At 38.3% G+C, this 21847-nt stretch overlaps 1 protein-coding gene across 1 annotated transcript; it reads right to left on the bottom strand.

Annotated features, from left to right (window-relative positions):
- Positions 1-632: 632 nt before the first annotated feature.
- Positions 633-4057, bottom strand: LOC127621711 (B2 bradykinin receptor-like). The gene is made up of 2 exons (XM_052095430.1): positions 4039-4057; positions 633-1758 (listed from the first exon to the last, which is right to left on the bottom strand). Exon 2 carries the CDS (start codon positions 1749-1751, stop codon positions 633-635), a length of 1119 nt encoding a protein of 372 aa, XP_051951390.1. The 5' UTR covers positions 1752-1758; positions 4039-4057.
- Between the last annotated feature and the right edge of the window lie 17790 nt (positions 4058-21847).

Genomic DNA, 21847 nt, shown 5'->3' with positions numbered 1-21847 from the left:
CGACCAATGGCATGAGTTGGGGGCAGGATTATCTGTTAGTTTGATCATTGGCAGACAGGGGGAGTGTTTGATAAAGTTGTTTGCAATTCCGTTTGGGGACGCTAGTGACGGAGAAATTACTCACTTCAGCTTTATTACATTTGGTACTTCATTCAAAATGAATAATTAGATTTATCAAGACATGCAATGAGTAATCCCAAATTAATCTAAAAGTAATTTGATTACCTCAAAATGTGATCTATAAAATTACATTACTGATTATAATTTTATTCAAATCATTTGTAATCTTTACGGGATACATTTCAGTTTGCTTAAGACATATTAGCCAACAACAGCCAAATCAAAAAGGCCATTTAAAATACTTCATACTAAACACACTATAGAATTTAAATCACACCTATGAACATATTTTTTCCTCAAATTTACAGTATACTGTATTCAAATTAAATACACAAGTAAATTATGAATTTTGAGATAACCACAGTCATACAAAACACAGAGTTCAGAAGAAGTAATCAGTGACCGCTTAGAGAAATATCTGCAGACGGTGCTATATGAAACCTTTCATACTTAAATTAACATTTATCCAAAGTGACATACTGTGCATTCATGATATATATATATATATTGAACTAAAAATGTGTATTTTCATTGTTGCGTAGTGACACCCCAGAAGAAACATGTGGGATGTTCACACATACAGATCTCAGGTCCAGTGTTGTTATTCTGTCTTGTGATCCTTTGAGACTGTCACTGCACTTGCTAATAACAGTAACATTTGTGAGTGCAAATGTCTTGTCCTTCAATCTAGGACACAGTAGATTCCTACAAACCCCTCTGGCTCTCTTCCTGAAGTGATTCCCTACTATAACGTACAAGAAAGGGTTTATTGAGCTATTGCTGTACCCCAAGTAAGAAGCCAGTTGGACACTGATCTCCAAGATGTGTTCCCACAGGCACCCAGGTAAGAGCTGAAAGTAGTCTAGTGTGCTTAGGAAACGCACCAGCTGAAAGGGCATCCAACAGATGAGAAACACAGCAAGAACTGTCAGAACCAGCTGGGTGGCTTTCCTCTCTGTTTGCACTTTTGGTTGGATCCCTACGCCACCATTTTTAAGTGCCCTGACCATGTGGTAGGTGCAAAATGTAATGATGGGCAGAGGAACAAGGAGGCCAATCACGTTTGTTGTAATATTCCATTGGAGCACCCAGGCTGGATGAGGGTAATCTAGGTAGCAGGCATCCACCTCGAAATATGACAAAAATGTGACTTTTCGGAACAGCAGGGTAGGGATACTAAGCAGAAAGCCCACTGCCCAAATCACCAAGCAGACACGCTTCGCCCATTCAGGGCGTCTCAGTTTGCTGGGCTTCATGGGTTTGGCCAGGGCAAGGTAGCGGTCCACACTGACCAACACCAGGAAGAGAATACTGCAGTAGTAGTTCATAGAAATGGCTGTGTTCACCACCTTGCAGAGGAGTTGACCGAAGTTCCATTGATAGCCTTGGGCGATAGTGACCGTCCAGAAGGGCAGACAAAGTACCATGATTAGGTCTGCAGCCGCCAGGTTACCCAAATACACATCAGCTACACTGCAAGGCTTCCGCTGGAGGCAGAACACACAGAGGACCAGACTGTTGCCCACCAGTCCCAGGATGCTGACAAGAGCTAGAAACGGTGGCTGTAGAGAGGATAGCCATATCCAGGCAATTGTTTCGTTGCATAGGGAGTCTGATGAATTTAGTTCCATTGGCACACTGTCAAATGTTAAAATATATGTTTGTGGTAAATCAATATTAGCATGAAATACAAGATTTGAGACATATTTTAACTCTAAAATGCATACTTGGGTAAAAAAATGACACAGCCATCTACTTTTTAAATGTAATGTTCATATTAAGTGGTCTTTTCATTTGACACTCTATGTCTCACTCTCTGCCCAGTGATGCCCCTGTGGCATAGCTCCCCAGGGGCATCGCTTAAGCAACATCAGCCAGTAAATATAAGGGCTTTAGACCAGGTGACACTCAGACGGTGTCCCATTGCGAATACGCAGCATGTCGTTCTCACTAAGGGAACCAGAGTTGCGTTCCATGTAACCAAGACGCTCTTTTGCCCTAACATGAGGATGAGATCAACAGTCATAGGAGATCAACGGTCAATCAACAGTTTCAAAAAATTATATATTACATTTTGGTTTATGTCTCACCAAACCTTATTGTATGCTTTCATAACAATCCTGAGTCTCTTGAAATAATATATTACAATTCTGAATTACCCTTTTCACCATAAACTGCCATTGTTTGACATCACTGAGCACAAACGTTTATACAAGAAAGACGTACAGTATATAGTTAAATATAGTATATAGAGTAAACAATGACTGAATATTTATTTTTGCGTCAACTAATCCCTTTAAGATAATGTATGTTACAACCATACATTAAAATGGCTCATATTACTGTAAAATGGCTTTCTTTATATTATCATTCAAAACTTCTCTATTTTGAGTGATAATGTGTGAAAATCCACAGAATTAAATTAAATAACCTATTCAATTTTTGTTAATTATTATCAAAATGAGGATTCATATACAGAATCTAGTAAAAAAGTTGAAATTAAAGCTAGGTATTTTCTTTAGGAACAAATCTTGTTTTACTTTTTCTGCCCGAAAAAGGATAGTCGATGCCACATTTCTCTCTATTATTGATTATAGTGATCTGTTGTATATGAATGCCCCATCTAAGTGTCTTCAGAGGTTGGATGCTGTGTTTCATGGAGCTTTAAGATTTATTTCAAATTGCAGACCCCTCACTCATCACTGTACACTTTACTCCACAGTGAATTTGCCTTCTCTATCAAATCGCCGGCTTACTCACCTTTATATCTTTATATATAAGGGCATTATAGGCAGGCTTCCACGTTACATATCTGAATTTCTATCTTTTACACAGAGTACTTATGTTTTACGGTCCCAGAAAACTATTTCATTGAATGTACCTCAAGCCCGGACAGAGTTGTTCAAAAAGGTTTTCATGTTTGTTGCACCTTCTACTTGGAATGACCTACAGAAAACACTTAAACTACAATGTTTAATTACCTTAAATTATTTTAAAGGTTATTTTAAAACTATAGAACAGTCCATCCACACTTGCAAATGTTTTAATTAATGGCACTTTTATTTAATTGAAATGCACTTGAGTTGTCTTTTCCTTTTTTGTGTTTGTTTTGTGATTGTGTGATCTAATTTGTTCTGCTATCTTGGCCAGGTCTCTCTTGAAAAAGAGATTGTATATCTCAATGTGACAAAACTGGTTAAATAAAGGTTAAATAAAGAAGCATTAAGCAATTTTAAAAGGAATACCAATTTTATTTTCACTGGGGTCATTTCTGACCCACATTTGCATTGTATGGGCTTAAAAACATGGATGCGTTTTAGGGCTAAAATGTTTGTTATACTGGGGTCCAAAATTCTCATAGCACTATAAAATCATTAAATAATAATATTAATAATTATAATATTATAAGCACACACATTTGAGTGAAAAGTATGTCCTGCTTGTGCTTTAATAACAGCATTGGCTCCACGGGTTTGTGCATAACCAAAATTTATGTTCAGGCATATATCAATAATCTTGCAGCTAATTCCTGAATTATTAGAGTATGACATCTGTTTTATATTTGGCAACTAAAAACAAATAAAAATTTGAAGACAACTAAGAATGTAGTTGAGTCAGTTGATCCATTTGTCTAAGCAAAACCTGGAAATTCCAAGTATTTGAAAGTATTTTCCATGTGTATAAGTATAATATAAAGGCTAAACATAAGTAAAGGTATTAATGCCTATAGATGAGGTTCTGTTTCATGTTTATTCACACACACAATCAATAAATTATAGAATGAAATGTGTTGGTAAAATTAATCCATGACACTCAAAAAGGTTGTTACGGTTATTTAAATTGTGATTTAACTGTATATTACATTTGAATAGAACTTCAATAGTTAAAGCGTCAGTGACCAATTAGACTCTTACCTACCTTTCATAGTAAAACGACAGCTTCAGATTTTCGATTCGGTCTCAATTCCTTCACTTCCGATGTGCTCTCTGCATGAATCTCCTCAAACTGGACAGTGTTCAGATCAGACAGGCACTCTTATAAACTAATAACAAGGCTGTCGTCATTGGAAGTCTGGACCAGCTCTTACTTTCCGTTTGTCATGCTCTGGCTGTTTTCTGTGTAAGTTAAGCACTTGACCACATAACTGATTTGCCGCTAATTTGAAAATGAACCTTATGACTCAAGCCTTAGGGTGCATGTTCATGACACAGCAACAGAAGATAAGCCAGGAATATGTGTTTAAAGATAATAAGTAGGTATTCCGGAATGATTTCACAATGTTCAGTTTTGTCTTACTGGGGAGGAAAAATCTTTTGTTAAGACTTTACATTTATGTTCCATTTATTAAGGGTTTATAAATGAATTCATTAACGACATACACTCACCTAAAGGATTATTAGGAACACCATACTAATACTGTGTTTGACCCCCTTTCGCCTTCAGAACTGCCTTAATTCTACGTGGCATTGATTCAACAAGGTGCTGAAAGCATTCTTTAGAAATGTTGGCCCATATTGATAGGATAGCATCTTGCAGTTGATGGAGATTTGTGGGATGCACATCCAGGGCACGAAGCTCCCGTTCCACCACATCCCAAAGATGCTCTATTGGGTTGAGATCTGGTGACTGTGGGGGCCATTTTAGTACAGTGAACTCATTGTCATGTTCAAGAAACCAATTTGAAATGATTCGAGCTTTGTGACATGGTGCATTATCCTGCTGGAAGTAGCCATCAGAGGATGGGTACACGGTGGCCATAAAGGGATGGACATGGTCAGAAACAATGCTCAGGTAGGCCGTGGCATTTAAACGATGCCCAATTGGCACTAAGGGGCCTAAAGTGTGCCAAGAAAACATCCCCCACACCATTACACCACCACCACCAGCCTGCACAGTGGTAACAAGGCATGATGAATCCATGTTCTCATTCTGTTTATGCCAAATTCTGACTCTACCATCTGAATGTCTCAACAGAAATCGAGACTCATCAGACCAGGCAACATTTTTCCAGTCTTCAACTGTCCAATTTTGGTGAGCTCTTGCAAATTGTAGCCTCTTTTTCCTATTTGTAGTGGAGATGAGTGGTACCCAGTGGGGTCTTCTGCTGTTGTAGCCCATCCGCCTCAAGGTTGTGCGTGTTGTGGCTTCACAAATGCTTTGCTGCATACCTCGGTTGTAACGAGTGGTTATTTCAGGCAAAGTTGCTCTTCTATCAGCTTGAATCAGTCGGCCCATTCTTCTCTTACCTCTAGCATCAACAAGGCATTTTCGCCCACAGGACTGCCGCATACTGGATGTTTTTCCCTTTTCACAGCATTCTTTGTAAACCCTATAAATGGTTGTGCGTGAAAATCCCAGTAACTGAGCAGATTGTGAAATACTCAGACCGGCCCGTCTGGCACCAACAACCATGCCACGCTCAAAATTGCTTAAATCACCTTTCTTTCCCATTCTGACATTCAGTTTGGAGTTCAGGAGATTGTCTTGACCAGGACCACACCCCTAAATGCATTGAAGCAACTGCCATGTGATTGGTTGATTAGATAATTGCATTAATGAGAAATTGAACAGGTGTTCCTAATAATCCTTTAGGTGAGTGTATATATGCAGTTTTACCAACATGCATAATAAAGACTTTCATGAAATACACATATGACACACATGAAGGAATTGCCAACATTAAAAACCTATGAACATAAAGTTCCATATGGTTTATTGGTAATCTGCCTTTATTGTACGATATATGTTGTGAGCATAAGGACTTTTGGTAACTAGGACTAGATAAGTTGGGCCAACACTTGTAGTAGCACAGTTGTTTTGACATCAACATGACAAAACTACATTATACCTCCTTTTAATTTCACTATAATAATTTATTTTTGTTATATTTGCATTTACATATGTGATATTACAATATTAACATAAATTAATCTTTAACTTTCTTTCTTTATTCACTTCGTTCTCTCATATAATCACAAATGTTAAGTTGCCTGCACAGTAATCATGTAAAGCCCAACTTCATGGCAAACATTATAATGTGGTTATCCTAGACCAATTGAAACACCTATTTGATTTTATGAGGTGCATTGATGTAAAAACGGCCCCTGTCCATCATCTCTTCCCTTCAATGCTGATGTTCATTAACTATAAATGAAGTAATTTATGACTTTAAAATAAAGTACTTTTATTCCGAACCTCACAGCACAATCTAAAATACAATGGCGTTATATTTGGTCAAATAAAGTGCTGCACTACAAAGCATCACAGATGTAAGGTATTGCTTAAATATAATACAATTACTATTTATTATTATTATTATTAGTTGTAGTAGTAGTAGTAGTAGTATAACAGTGAATATACAATTACTAACTTACTTATATTACTTTTATTTTGGCTGAGCTTTTATTTTGAAGTGTTTCTCTGTTGTTAAGACCAAGTAGCTCTGAACAGAACGCAAATTCACATTATAGCGTGAGCAACAAACAGAGTACATTCTTTTTCGTCATAAGAGCTTCCCACTCTGGAAAAGCCAGTCGTGAGTGATTATAAAAAATTCACTATAAAGTGAATTTGTGTTCTGTTCACTGTCATCTGCGTCAAACATAATGCTCAACGCTCATGATGGAGTTTCCTGTATGAGCCAAGGAGGATTAAAAGTATGTGCAGCTGGCGTCGCACAGCACTGTCTCTACACATTCAAAAGTGCTCACATTTGCGGCTAGATTTAGTGGGAGGCTCATTGGATGTCATGGGTGGTCGTGGGCAGGGAGCCATCGATTGTTATCTGGATCCTACAGTTACGAACTATAACGTTCTTGTAAGACAAAGCTTTATATTAATTATATACAAATTATAAATTACTATAACATTATTCAGTCTACCTCAAACACTTCTTGAACAATTCTCTGATCGAGTGTACATCAGAATACAGACAGAAAGAGAAAGCGTAACGATGATAAAGCACGCTGATTCCTTTCCATAAGCAATCTGGGCCAAGGAAACTATCATTTTATCTCATATTTCAAAACAATTTATGAAGGAATGCACATATGAGCAGATCAGTATCCTGCATCCATTTACATTTTCCGTTGCTTTCAACAATCTCATGATGAGAGTCATTGGAGAGCGTCATGGAATCATTGCTTAATGTTTGGCTTTGGTATGTGGTAAAAGTGATTTGATTGAGGATCATAGGAGGGATAGCATCTCACTAAGCCAAAAGCTTTTCTTTCTGCCAGGGAATTTGTTTTAGCTTTAAATAAATGCTTCAAAATATTAACCTCTTTGTCGTTTTCCTTTGATTATGTCCCTCTTTTCTCTGGATCTTCACAGTGGTGACCAATGAGCCAAGCAAATTAGGCAAACAGAGGACTTGCTTATAAGTAATTAGGTCTTGAACAGAGCTGCAGACCAAACATAGCTGATAAGCATGACATATGTGATAAATTGATGTACCATAATGATCCAGGCAGCCTAGGAATATACATTCAGGACAATGCTGTTAGAGGAAAGTTGTTATTCCACAAGGGACAATCGGTAGTTCCGGCAGACTCCTAATGATCAGCTTTTACAGTCCAGAACATGGAAAACATAGAATAAAAGCCCATAACATGACATGTCATACATTATTTTCAGGATCATTTGTGTTATGCAGTACCTTTTAAGCTCTGTAACTTGTTATTAGAAAATAATCACATTATTTTGTTGTAATTTTATTAATTATTACTATAAAAGTGTATACCAGACTTTCTCAAAAGTATTTGTTGGTATGCCTACCAGTAATTCTAAAACACATACTGTACATTTGCTTGTGTTTGCAACAATACAGGTTAAAAATCTTTATTGAATCTATAAATATTGAATCCATGAAATGTATCAGTTGATTTTATTGCATTAAAGGTGCATTCAGTATTTGGAGCTAATTTCAAAACTTTTACACATTAACAAATTAATTGTGTTTCATGAAGACTGTACTCATAATAGTTTTTTTTATAAAAAGTGTTTTATTTCTCATGATTTGGTCACCCCTAGGTCTGGGTGATTAATAAAATTGTATGTTCTCTTACGATTTATTGCTTCCAACGATTATGAAAATGATTAATGTATCACATTCCATTTCGCAATGAAACACCCGAGCGTTATATCTTTAAATTATAGATTATTAAAGTTACAATAATAAGGAAGCAGGTTATGAAAATAAATCATAATATAAATGAATCATAATATATGTGTCACGTTCACTGCGTGTATCGTTTAATGAAGAAAATCAGTGATATGCAGCTCTATTTAGAAGAGAACGTTAGTTTTTTTGTGAGTTAAAGTTAAACACTGGAACAAAATACGTTTTTTAATTAGTCTTTTTTAGCTTGTTTTCCAAAATAATATCTAAAACTCATTTAAAACAACATACATTTACATTAGGAGCTATACTACAGAAGAACAAATTGTCATCTGAGAATGTTAAATACTATGATTAATATATAATCAGACCTCAACATTAATGCTTGTCCCCTTGTCCGGGATAAGTGGATTTTTGAAGGGGCAAAGTGAAAGACAATTTTACTTGCCCGACCAGACAAGCAGACTGATTAAAATGACAATAATGAAAAAATAACAATACTATATTTGTGATAGCCTAGACCTATGTCAAATATTAGAAAGTTCATATTCTTATTCTGCTGTTGAAAGTAATTCAGAGCACATTATTTTATAATTCTCTAGCGATCTAGTGACAGCTGCGCCCTGTTTGACTAACAGGCAGTGTATGTGCGTGTGCTGAACATGTGCATGTGTTCCGAAAATGCTCACGCTAATGCGCACCTGAACAGTCAAATACATTTCTGTCATGATCCTGCCATTTTGGTTTTGTTTATTCTTGTTATGGCAGGATTGTGACAGTTTCCTCCACCAATCTCTCAGGTTGTCCCATGTGTCTGTGTGTTTCCATGTTCACGGCAACCGAGGCAGTTCTCCTGTCGCTTCCAGTTCTCATGGCCACGGAGGGCATGACCCAGTCTCTGCCAGCACTCACGGCCATGGAGGCCGTTCCCTAGTCTCTGCCAGCACTCACGGCCATGGAGGTCATTCCCCTACCGCTACCAGTGTCCACGGCCACGGAGACCATTCCCCTGTCACTGCCAGTGCTCATGGAGGTCATTTCCCTGTTTGATTTCGCTCCTGTCCTGGAGTCGCCTACCTCGCTTCCATCCTAGAGGCACCAGATGCCATTTATTCCCTTAAACTATCTCCTGTGTTAATCATGCCTAGTCAAGCTGTCAAACCAAGCCAAGTCATCACACCAAGCCAAGCCATAACTCCTAACTAATCAAGTCACCACATCAAGTCAAAGTCATCACTTTAAGTCAAGTTGTCACTACCATGCCAAGTCATCTCAAGCCACTAAACAAAGTCAAGCAGCCAAGTCTATTAAAGCCATCAAAACAAGTCAAGCCATCAAGCCAAATCAAACCATCAAGCCTAGTCAAGCAGTCAAGTCAAATCAAGCCACCACACCAAGTCAAGCTGTCAAACCAAGCCAAATCATCAAGCATAGTCAAGCCACCACACCAAGTTAAGCTGTCAAACCAAGCCAAACCATCACTCCTAATCAAGTCACCATGTCCAGTCAAACAGACACGTCAAGTCAAGTCATCACTTCAAGTCAAGTTGTCACTGCCACGCCAAGTCAAGTAATCTCACCTATACAAACTGTCAAGCAAAGTCAAGCCGCCAAACCAAGTCAAGCAACCAAGTCTAATCAAACCATCACGGCAAGTCAAGCTGTCAAGCCTAGCCAAGCCATCACATCCAGCCAAACCATCATGACAAATCATGCCACCATATCTTGTCAAACGGACATGTTAAGTCAAGTCGTGCTGTCAACTCAGGTCAAGTTTTCACTGCCTCACCAAGTCAAAGCAACTCTCCTTGTCAATCTGCCACAGCAAGTCAAGCTGTCAAATCAAGCCAAGCCATCATGCCAAATCAAACCTAGTCAAGCTACAATGTCAAGTCGTCAAGTCAAACCACCATGTCAAGCCAAGCCACTACACTGTTTCAAGCAGCTACGTCAGACCAAACTGCCACACCAAGTCAAGCTGTCAAGTCAACACAAGCCATCACGTCTAGTTGTACCAACACACCCAGTCAAGCTGACATGGAGCCACTGCTCCTTGCCAAACCATATGGTCAAGTCAAGTCACCTCGACTAGTCCAGCCAGTCAAGCCAAGCCACTTCATCTTGCCAAGCCATGTGGTCAAGTCAAGTCATCTGAACTAGTCTGGCTGCCAAGCTAGTCCGGCAGCCAAGCCTAGTCAAACAGCTATGGCAAGTCTAGCTGCCAAACCTTGCCAATCTTCTATTCCTTTGTCCATCCTGCTGGTACCTCCTTGGTCTCTCCTGCCAGTGTCACCCTGGTCTGTCTTGTCTGAACCACCTTGAAGTATATCTAATTTCACAGATGTGTGAGCACCCCTGCTGTTAATGGTGGCTATGGTAGTAGAATAGTAGTCATTTCCTTTATATGACTACCATTCGTGACATAAAATAATTACCAAATGAGAATAGCCTTCTCCCCTACCCAGTGCAGTTTACATTTCAAATTCAAGGGAACTCACTGTTAAAAACTCACAGTTTTTTTTAAGTTCAATAAATGCATGAGGTTTCCAAATTCAATGAGTAATTGCGTTAAATAATCGTGATCTCAGTCTTGACCAAAATAATCGTGATTTTTATTTTTTTGCCATAACCAAGCAGCCCTAGTCACCCCCTTCAATGTGTTTCACCATGTTGAAATTCATGACCAGCGGTGTTTCACTTAACTTAGATTAAGATAATTCTCACGTTCATTGACAGTAGATACACTTGGCTATGCTTAGAGCAGTGTTGTTTGGTAATGCAAAGAGAGAAAGGAACACAATGGAACATATTGATTAACTTGCTTTAGCAGCGGAAACGATGGGAGATTCTGTAGCTTTATTGACGAAGAATTAAAAAGGTCTGAAACAAGAAGACAGAAAGACTGGCAAAGGCAAAAACTAGAGTAAACACTGGCAATGCACATTCAAGGTGGAATGATTTGATGACAGATAAAAACTGAGTTGTGATGCTGATGTTGCTTATTTTTTGTTGTACAGTTAAGGAATAATTGTTTAGACCACTCTAAAATAGTATCAGTGGAATTTACAGAAAACTTACAATTTCCCCAAACTTTTTAAAATTAAATGTGTAGTCAACATATTGTCAACGTTAGTAATGGACAGATTTCAGTGGTGTTTACAAACGCAACCAGAAAAGAAAGTGTCATTTTCTTTTCTTTGTTATCACAAAGAATTAAAACGCGAGGTTGTTGACTTTAGGAGAGCACAGAGTGACCGCTCTCCGCTGAACATCGACGGCTCCTCTGTGGAGATCGTCAAGAGCATCAAATTCCTTGGTGTTCACCTGGCGGAGAACCTCACCTAATCCCTCAACACCAGCTCTATCACCAAGAAATCCCAGCAGCGTCTCTACTTTCTTCGAAGGCTGAGGAAAGCACATCTCCCACCCCCCATCCTCATTACATTCTATAGAGGGACTATTGAGAGCATCCTGAGCAGCTGCATCACTGCCTGGTTTGGGACTTGCACCGTTTCGGACCGCAAAGCCCTGCAGAGGATAGTGAGGACAGCTGAGAAGATCATCGGGGTCTCTCTTCCCTCCATCAAAGACATTTACAAAAAACACTGCATCTGCAAAGCAACCAGCATTGTGGATGACCCCACACACCCCTCACACAAACTCTTTACCCTCCTGCCATCTGGCAAGAGGTACTGAAGCATTCGGGCCCTCACGGCCAGACTGTGTAACAGATTCTTCCCCCAAGCCATCAGACTCCTCAAAACTCAGAGACTGGTTTGATACACACACACACACACACACACACACACACACACACACACACACACACACACACACACACACACACACACACACACACTCATGTTGTGTTTCCATGTTTTATGGGGACTTTCCATAGACATAATGGTTTTTATACTGTACAAACTTTATATTCTATCCCCTAAACCTAACCCTACCCCTAAACCTAACCCTCACAGAAAACTTTCAGCATTTTTACATTTTCAAAAAACATAATTTAGTATGATTTATAAGCTGTTTTCCTCATGGGGACCGACAAAATGTCCCCACAAGGTCAAAAATTTCGGGTTTTACTATCCTTATGGGGACATTTGGTCCTCACAAAGTGATAAATACACGCTCACACACACACACACACGTGTCCTGAGTTGCACTTTCATTACTGGCACTTTATATCTGGCTGCTACCTCAATAACTGCTATGTGCAGAGAACACTATCTCATAGTATGTTATGCTTACATTTTTAGAAACTGTCATCTTTTTGCACTACTGTGTACTGGTCAGCGCTGCACTGTCTCTCACTGTGCCTATTGTCCTGTTCATTGTTAGAAATTTCTTGTACTGTCCCGTACTTTTTGCACATGTTTGCACGTGCATTTTATATAGGTATATAGGTATATATAGGTATTTTATTTAGTTGTGTAGTCTCATGTGGTTCTGGGATTGTCCTATGTTGTTTTATGTAGCACCATGGTCCTGGAGGAACGTTGTCTCATTGTGCTGTGTACTGTACTGTATATGGTTGAAACGACAATAAAAACCACTTGACTTAACTTGACATGACAGTTATAGTAAGGGGGGACCGTCTACCTCCACCTCTATGAAACAACATAGGTCTTATTTTTTTTTACAGCAAAGTAGCTTGGCAAAGCGATTGTTGTAGATTTTGTGTAAACCATGACTTTGTTGCAAACAAAACAAGTTTGGCAAATACAGTATTCAAGAACATGCTAAATTTGATCAAAAACGATTCTAATTTTTCCTTTACCCTGACATTCTGTATTGTTAGAAAATTGAGGTTTATTTTACGCTAAGCAGTTCTCTAATAAATGTAATAACTGTTTTTGAAATAATGTGAAACGTAAACAGTCTCTAAAGATTATTGGTAAGAGGTAGAATAACAAGCTGTCCTTAACTATTGATGTCTGTTCGCTTGAATTCTGATGTTTGTTTTTAGGGAAAGCAATTTTATTATAGTAATAATAAATAACTTTAGAAATTACCTCAAGCTCCAACATTTTCCAGATGCATATGATATTCCAGAGCTGGAGGGGGCAGCAGAGACGATCATGCTGAACGACGACAATAGATGGCAGTACAGCGTGTAACACCACTATTGTATAAGAACTTAAAGTGCACGAAGAAGAGCAATGCTAATGCTAGCTAAATAACTACTGAATGCCCCTTTTAGTAATTAAATTTAAATTACTTTTATGGTATTAATTAAAATTAATTACATTTTCAGAGATATCATGTTTATTTAATGTGATGCATTTACCTAACTTGGTATTGACTTGTATATTGCTTTCTGAATTTTTTTTTTTAAATAAATTAAATTGTGCTTACTTTCATCTGCATGTTACATATTTCAAATGGTTGAGAATTGGTTATGTTTAGTGGGAGGTTTAGGGGATCTTAAATATCTATAAAAAAGTACAAATGTAAGTACACAAATGCATTTAGAATATATAAGGATTTTTAGTCCATCCATGTTGTATATTGTAGTGTCTATCCAAGTGTACAAATCTGTATTTGTACATTGTAAATACATATATCTACATATATCTACAAATAATAATGAAATCAGGCTGTACTTTCAGAAATTTGCTGTGCTCAATTCTGAAACTTCAACTTTATTTGTAATTATTTGCATAATGGCAAGACAATTTTGGTTAACATCCTGTTAAGATAGGATTCCAATGGATGCAATAAAGTGCTGAAGGTAGCCATTGCTCAGTAAGGGATTGGTGTCAATTTTAAGTCAATTTTTATATTTTAAGCCTTTTTCTGAAATATTGATATTATCATACCAATTTCTGCAATTTTATCAAGTCATTCAAGTAATTTTTTATTGTAATTGTTTAATCTCTTCAAAGCAGCTTTACATAAAATTATGCTTCAACAAAAAAAGCTGTAATATAGTAATGTCTTCTAGTCACAATTGTGTGGTTTAATAAAAAAACATGATTGTCAATTGCGCCTTAAACAAATTAATAATAAAAAAGTACATTATATTTATATTTAGACGCCTAGTGAGCAAGCTTAAGGCGACTGATGCATGGAACACAAAACTCCATAAGATGTTGGTTAATGGAGAAAAATAACCTTGGGAGAAACCAGGCTCACAGTGGGGGCCAGTTCCCCTCTGTATAAACAGAATGAATATAATGCAAAGATTAGTTATTTATGTGTAGTACAAGTCATTATTTAAAATTTGTAAACTAATTAAGTGTTAGGGGCCAATGTTTAAACAAAACATTTTGACTGTAAGATTAATGACTAAATTCTTAGAATTATCATCCTGAATTAAATGCGGAAGTGCACACAAATGCATTGTCCTTTGTTATTTTTCTGATGAAGGCTGCAATTAATTTATCATCTATGTATTCCATTTTAAGAGTGTAGTCCATCCTTTGACCAAGGTGATGCAGGCAGAGGTCAGTAAGGTGCACTGCAGTTCGACTGTTCGCTCGTGGCACATTCATTTCCAGTGAAGTCCATATTAAGCCCAAGTTTCAGGTGTCCAGTGAAGTATTCTATGTTTGATGGTTGGTGATGGCATCAGTTCATCCTCTGAGACATCCATCGTAGTAGACTGAAGTGATATCAGGCTGGCACAGGCTGCAGTTAGTCGTCATCACTCAGCAACATGTAGTAGTGTGAGTCAGACATCAGGCAGGACCGGATCTGGATCTGGCAGACACTGGTAACCCCAGGATATGTATTCCGAACTATGAGTTGATAGACAAATTTGGTGTATGCCTGGCTGAAAAGATGAGTCTTTAGTCTAGACTTAAACTGAGAGCGTGTGTATGAGTCCTGAACCATGTTTGGTAGACTATTCCATAGTTTAGGAGCCAAATAGGAAAAAGATCTACCTAATTTTGTGGATTTTGATATTCTATGTATAATTTAAATGCCATAAATTGGCAATCGTAGTGAACAAACATGTTGGAAGATAGCGTGATAGAAGGTCACTTAAGTACTGTGAAGCTAGACCATAAAGATCTTTGTAAGTAGTGTAGCATATTTAGGGGTTTTAATGAAAGATTGCTAACTGGTTAGTTTAGCTGTGTTGTATTATGCTATTAGCTTAGCTGTACTTTGTTGACAGTATGGCGTCGGCAGGTTGTGCAAGTGCAGTTAGTTTCCCCGGAAGAGTCTCTTTAGGGCTTCCTGTGGAAAGAAGTTTGTTAGAAATCGTTTTATTAAAAATACAAACTGAAAAATGTATTCACAGCCTTTGCCATGACACTCAAAATTGAGCTCAGGTGCATCCTGTTCCCACTGATCATCCTTGAGATGTTTCTACAACTTGATTGGAGTCCACCTGTGGTAAATTCAGTTCATTGGACATGATTTGGAAAGGCACACACCTGTCTATATAAGGTCCCACAGTTAACAGTGCATGTCAGAGCACAAACCAAGCCATGAAGTCCAAGGAATTGTCTGTAGACCTTGGAGACAGGATTGTAACAAGGCACAGATCTGGGAAAGAGTAAAGAAATATTGCAGCATTGAAGGTCCCAATGAGCACAGTGGCCTCCATCATCCTAGAGCTGGCCGCCCGGCCAAACTGAGCGATCGGGGGAGAAGGGCCTTAGTCAGGGAGGTGACCAAGAACCTTGACAGAGCTTCAGCGTTTCTCTTTGGAGAGAGGAGAAACTTCCAGAAGAACAATCATCTCTACAGCACTCCATCAATCAGGCCTGTATAGTAGAGCGGCCAGACGGAAGCCACTCCTCAGTAAAAGGCACATGACAGCCTGCCTGGAGTTTGCCAAAAGGCACCTGAAGGACTCACAGATCATGAGAAACAAAAGATTGAACTCTTTGGCCTGAATGGCAAGCGTCATGTCTGGAGGAAACCAGGCACTGCTCATCACCTGGCCAATACCACCCCTACAGTGAAGCATGGTGGTGGCAGCATCATGCTGTGGGGATGTTTTTCAGTGGCTGGAACTGGTGAGACTAGTCAGGATCGAGGGAAAGTTGAATGCAGCAATGTACAGATACGTCCTTGATGAAAACCTGCTTCAGAGCGCTCTGGACCTCAGACTGGGGCGAAGGTTCATCTTCCAACAGGACAACAACCCTAAGCACACAGTCAAGATAACAAAGGAGTGGCTACGGGACAACTCTCTGAATGTTCTAGAGTGGCCCAGCCAGAGCTTAGACTTGAACCCGATTGAACATCTCTGGAGGATCTGAAAATGGCTGTGCACTGACGTGCCCCATCCAAGCTGATGGAGCTTGAGAGGTCCAGCAAAGAAGAATTGGAGAAACTGGCCAAAAATAGGTGTGCCAAGCTTGTAGCATCATACACAAAAGACTTCAGGCTGTAATTGGTGCCAAAGGTGCTTCAACAAAGTATTGAGCAAAGGCTGTGAATACTTATGTACATGTGATTTGTTTTTATTTTTTATTTGTAATAAATTTGCAAAGATGTCTAACAAACTGTCATGATGTCATTATGAGGTATTGTTTGTAGAATTTTGAGGAAAATAATGAATTGAATCCATTTTATAACAAAATGTGGAAAAAGTGAAGCACTGTGAATACTTTCCGGAATATCTAATTTAGATAAATGACAAATAACTGGCCGTGCCACCTTTAGCAGCAACACCTGCAACCAAACGCTTCGATAACTGGAAATCAGTCTTTTACATCGCTGTGGTGGAATTTTGGCCCACTCTTCTTTGCAGAACTACTTTAGGTCAGTCACATTGAGGGTTTTCGAGCACTGCAAAGCCACAGCAAATCCACTGGATCTCAAGTCAGAACTTTGACTAGGCCACTCCAAAACTTTAATTTTGTTTCTTTTGAGTCATTTAGAGGTGGACTTACCCCTATGCTTTGGATCATTACTGTTGTCTCTTTCACACGTATGCCTTTCCAGAAAATGAACTGCAATTTTCTAGTCAGAGGTCATGTATGAGACCCGTTTAAAAATACTGATGAATCAGTTCTGGCAATTTCTCTGAATGAGAAGTTGTAACATTTACTGAAAAGTTTTGATGCTAGGTGTGAATGAACAAAGACGTAAGATTAACAGTTTGAGCACATACAAAGAACTCTGCTTTTTCATTATAAAGTTCTGATGGAGATGATTTACTGTAGTTACTTTGGAGTCCAAAAATGTAATTATTTGGATGTGCAATAAAGTAAATTATTCAATTTAGTCAGAGGATATAAAAAATATTTCATTTTTTTAGAGCCAACAATAAAGGAATTCCAGAACAAAACTGGACACCTCAAACTCACATTGCAGTCTTCATCTTTCCACCCAAGTCCGCACCCAAATGCGCTGCAACATCAACAGCATTTAACACACTCGCAGCAGCCCCAGGGAACACCATGGAGGGGAGTTCTTCACGGCCGCCAGACCCTGCCCAAGACCTGGACCATTCCCTTGGACACTCTCTAACATACACAGAATCCCCCTTTTACCGATAGGATGCCAGATCCTCCATTATTTTGGACACTTTCACCCATGGACACTATTTTCCCCATGTTTGAACATTTTAAGTTGATTATTATGTAAAATAAACACCTCTCAGAGTCTCTTGCTAACCACGCTACACCCAAGTGGCCAAAGTGTTAAATATTGTTGGCCGTATGGACACTTGCAAGCTCCATTTTCATGGTGTAATGTTCACGGTGTAGCACCAAAAGTTGCATGTTGTTTTCAGTTGTACAGGCTGTAATACAGTGAATAGGAATTCATATTTTATAAACTTAACCCCCAAACCCCAAAGCTAAGCCTCCCCATTAGTGGAGAAAAAATTAAATGTAAGAGGGAAAAATGCAATCTACGAATGATCTATTCACTGATTAAGTAAACTGTATTACTTCCTTGGTTAAACGCAAGAACCTAACCAGAGTCACTGACACTGCTGACGCAACGGGCTTCTGATTGCCCCTCAAGAGAAGGTAAACACACTGGAGTCAATGCAAAAATGTCTGATAGGAGATTGCTCAATTATGGAAAGTCACCCTGGCCCTGAAGTAGCTAAGTATCCTTGCACAATCACACAGAATTCTGTGTTTGGTTTATAATGTGACCCCTGTCTTCCAAACAGTTCCACTTTTGACTCATCATTCCACAGAGCATTCTGCCAAAAGGTTTGAGGATCATCAATGTGTGTTTTGGCAGAATTGAGACAAGAAAATTGTATTTCCCATTAGCAGTGGATTTTGCATCACTACTCTTTTTAATGGATTAAGTTTTTTCCCCAGTGTCTTTCGAAATGTAGAGTCGTGAACCGACTGTTCTTGAGTTGAGAGAAGCCTGCTGTTCCCTGGGTGTTGTCCATGGCTCTTTTTTATATCCTGGATGAGATGTCACTGTGCTCCTGGAGGAATTTTGGAAGATCGACCACTTCTGGGTGTTCGATACTGAAGTTTTCTTCATATGAAGATAATGGCTCTCACTGTGTTACTTTGGAGTCCAAGAACCTTTGAAATACACTGAAAAAAAAATATGTTGTGGTGAAGTATAGCAGAAAAGATTACGTACTTACATTGAATAAGTTAGTTTAAATGTGAACTTGAAAATATTAAGTCAATTCTACATTTGTTCTCAAACATGTAAGAATTAATTCTCTAGCTTCAATTGTATTCATGATTGTTTGTTATCTCCACATTGTATCATCATGTATCAATCTTAAAGGAGATAATCATGTCATATCTGCTAATTTAAGTAAATTTCACTGGTAAATAAATGTATATTTTACTTTTCAAACTTGTGTTCTCAGCATGCACCAGGCTTGAATAATTAATGAGCTTGCATAGTTTAACTGCTTGCAAGCTGATTTACACCAATTTTCTTTTATTTTGTTGTTATGTTTGGTAACTTCTAGTTTTGTGAAGTCTGAAGTTAAAACTCAAAATGACCTGTTCATAATCAAAAAAACTATCTGTTGATTGTTACCATCATCATGTTTTATGCACCAAGTGTTGAGGTCTATGGGTCCTATCTGTATTACCATCAAAGCAAGATGATGCTATCTAATAGATAACAAAACTGGGTCTGGGCTGGGTCATGATTCTGTACACCCGGCCCCTAATCAGGCTAATCAAGCCTCTCAGAGGGATAAGGGCTGACCGGACACAGCAGTGCGACACACACAGGTATTTGGCAGCTGCCCATAAATCTCTCTCTCTGTCGCACTGCCATCTCCTGTTGGCCCTAATCCCACTCGAAGGGTCGATTAACCTGATTAGGGGCCGGGTGTGCGGAATCATGACCAGCCCCGCCATTCGCCCTGCCACATATGCGTTAAACTTCCCTGTGGAAGGTTTTCATTTGTCCAATTTCAATTAAAATGACAGTACACTTTGGCTTCATTCAGTGCTATATAGAGTTGGGAACTGAGAACTGGTTCTTCATCAGAACCGGTTCCATTCTTTAAAAAATACCAGAATCGTATGAACTTTTGGCTTCATTAACAGTTCTTTAGTGTGCAATTTTCCAATGATGTGACCGGAGCACTGTTCTCAAATACTCTGACAGTGTTTCCAGCAGCACATCTCTGCAGCAGTGCTGCCCTCTACTGACTCTACAGTGTATAAACACACAGTTCTACCAGTGTATTTAATTCCCAATCGAACAAGTCTCGAACTGGCTCTTTTTACAGTGCGAAACATATGCACTTCTGGTGCAGTTCGATTCCCGAAATAATTATTCAAAGGAGCGGTTCTTTTGAATCATCAGCGCAAAACATATGGTGCTTCTGGTATAGTCCGATCCCGAAAGAACCAATCTAATGAGCCAGTTCTTTTGAATCTATAGCGTGAAACTTACAGGGCTTCCAGTATACAAGTATTTTATTCTGATGTGCAAGCTATGAATGTCCAACTAAGAACTGTTGAAGTCTCACATGCTGAAGTACAACATTAGGCTACAAAACACAGTTAAATCTGTCTCTTGAACTATTATTTTTATTTAATGATGACCTGTCTCTATTAATTCAAGCAGTGCAGTTACTAACTGTTTGTTCATATGACAATGTATCATTAAAGATATACGTGTTTTGTTGTAAGTGGAATTTAAAATAATAATAAATGAATTAATGAAATATGCCATCACATTTCATGTCGGTTCAGATTTCTTTATTTAAAATAGAGTAAGGATCTATTATTGAATTGTATTTAGTTCTCTAAAAAGTCTGCAAACACACCTTTTACAAGAACTGTATAAAATTATTTCTGATTTGTTATATCTGCTCTGTACAAATCTGAAATATTCTAATTATTTTGTAACAGACAGCAGAGGGTAGTAAATGCAATAAGAATTGCATTTCTCATTTCTATATAATTCTTTAAAAAAAAAGTGCTAAAAGAAATGTAAGCACAGTGTAGTTCTAGCGGGAAGTCTAGCAGCTGTACATCATCGCACCATTAGCTGGGTAATTCCTAGACAATCACATGTAAGCCATTGCTTTACAAGTCTGCTCACAATCACATTGCTGTTTCAGTGTGCTAACACGGCAACCTCCACCACCCCACTGCCACTAGTTTAGTCCCGTCCTGCACAGGGGTAGGCTCCTCGCCCCTGCCTCCTATCTCCAGCAGGATATGACAGTTCCGAGTACAACATCTTCGGACTGCCAGATGGAGCATACGCCAAAGAGAGACATTACTTTTCTGTTTTATATTTATCAAATAAACGTCATCTTAAATTTCACTCAAGTCTGCGAGTCTTCCTGATAGAACTACTGGAATCATTACTGGAACTGTTAAGGAACCGAAATCATTATGAGGAATCAGAATCAGAACTAGAATCGTACAATTCCTAATGATTCCCCACCCTAGTGCTACATTGCTTGAATAAATTGTACAAAAAGTGAGACCTTTTAGCCAACTTCATGCTGCGGAAAAAGTTATAGTTAAGTGAAATTGAATTGGGCTGACAGTAATCAGGCTTGGGTGTGCAACTTTGTAGATTTTTCTTTATGAAATTTTTTATCATTAATTGCCAATATTATTATGGTTTGAAATAATTGTTTTAAGTGATATTTCTAATTTATTTACTTTACCAGTGATGGCAAACATATACTGTGTCACCTATTCCTTACAAAAGCATTCTAAAATAATAATTTGGTACTCAAGAACATTTTTGTATTATTAGAACAATTGATAATATTTGTGCTACTATGTGGATATCACAATACAGTGGTTTTTTCCCCATTTGCTGAGGTATTATGTTCTTACCAGTTGCTTTACACTTGCAAGTCAATTTTTGGTTTTAAACATAGGCAAAAAGAAATACATTTCTCCTGAAATTCTGTTTTCTCCTAAAGTCTATTGTTTTAGAGAGATGAAGGCTATTCCATGCATGACTGTTATGAAAAAAAGATTCCCTAACCAGGATAGATATGGAAGTGGACGACCAGATACACAACAAAAACACAAGTAGATCACAGTGGACCTACTTTATATTAGGTAGCCTTAACTATATACATGTATATATATTGATACAATACATACATTACAGTACATACATGTTGTTGCATTGAAACTACATTTAAAGTACTTGCATTTAATTACATTTTGTAGTTACCTCTAACCCAACCTTACCCCAAAACCT

The sequence above is a fragment of the Xyrauchen texanus genome, chromosome 28 (assembly GCF_025860055.1).
Source record: "Xyrauchen texanus isolate HMW12.3.18 chromosome 28, RBS_HiC_50CHRs, whole genome shotgun sequence".
In the NCBI taxonomy this organism is placed as follows: Eukaryota; Metazoa; Chordata; class Actinopteri; order Cypriniformes; family Catostomidae; genus Xyrauchen; species Xyrauchen texanus.
Note: the sequence above shows the minus strand (reverse complement) of the source record. Positions and strands in the feature narration are given on the sequence as shown.

Bases quoted from the DNA above. Each gene is read 5' to 3' on its own strand.
- LOC127621711 (XM_052095430.1), bottom strand. From the start codon at position 1,751: ATGGAACTAAATTCATCAGACTCCCTATGCAACGAAACAATTGCCTGG.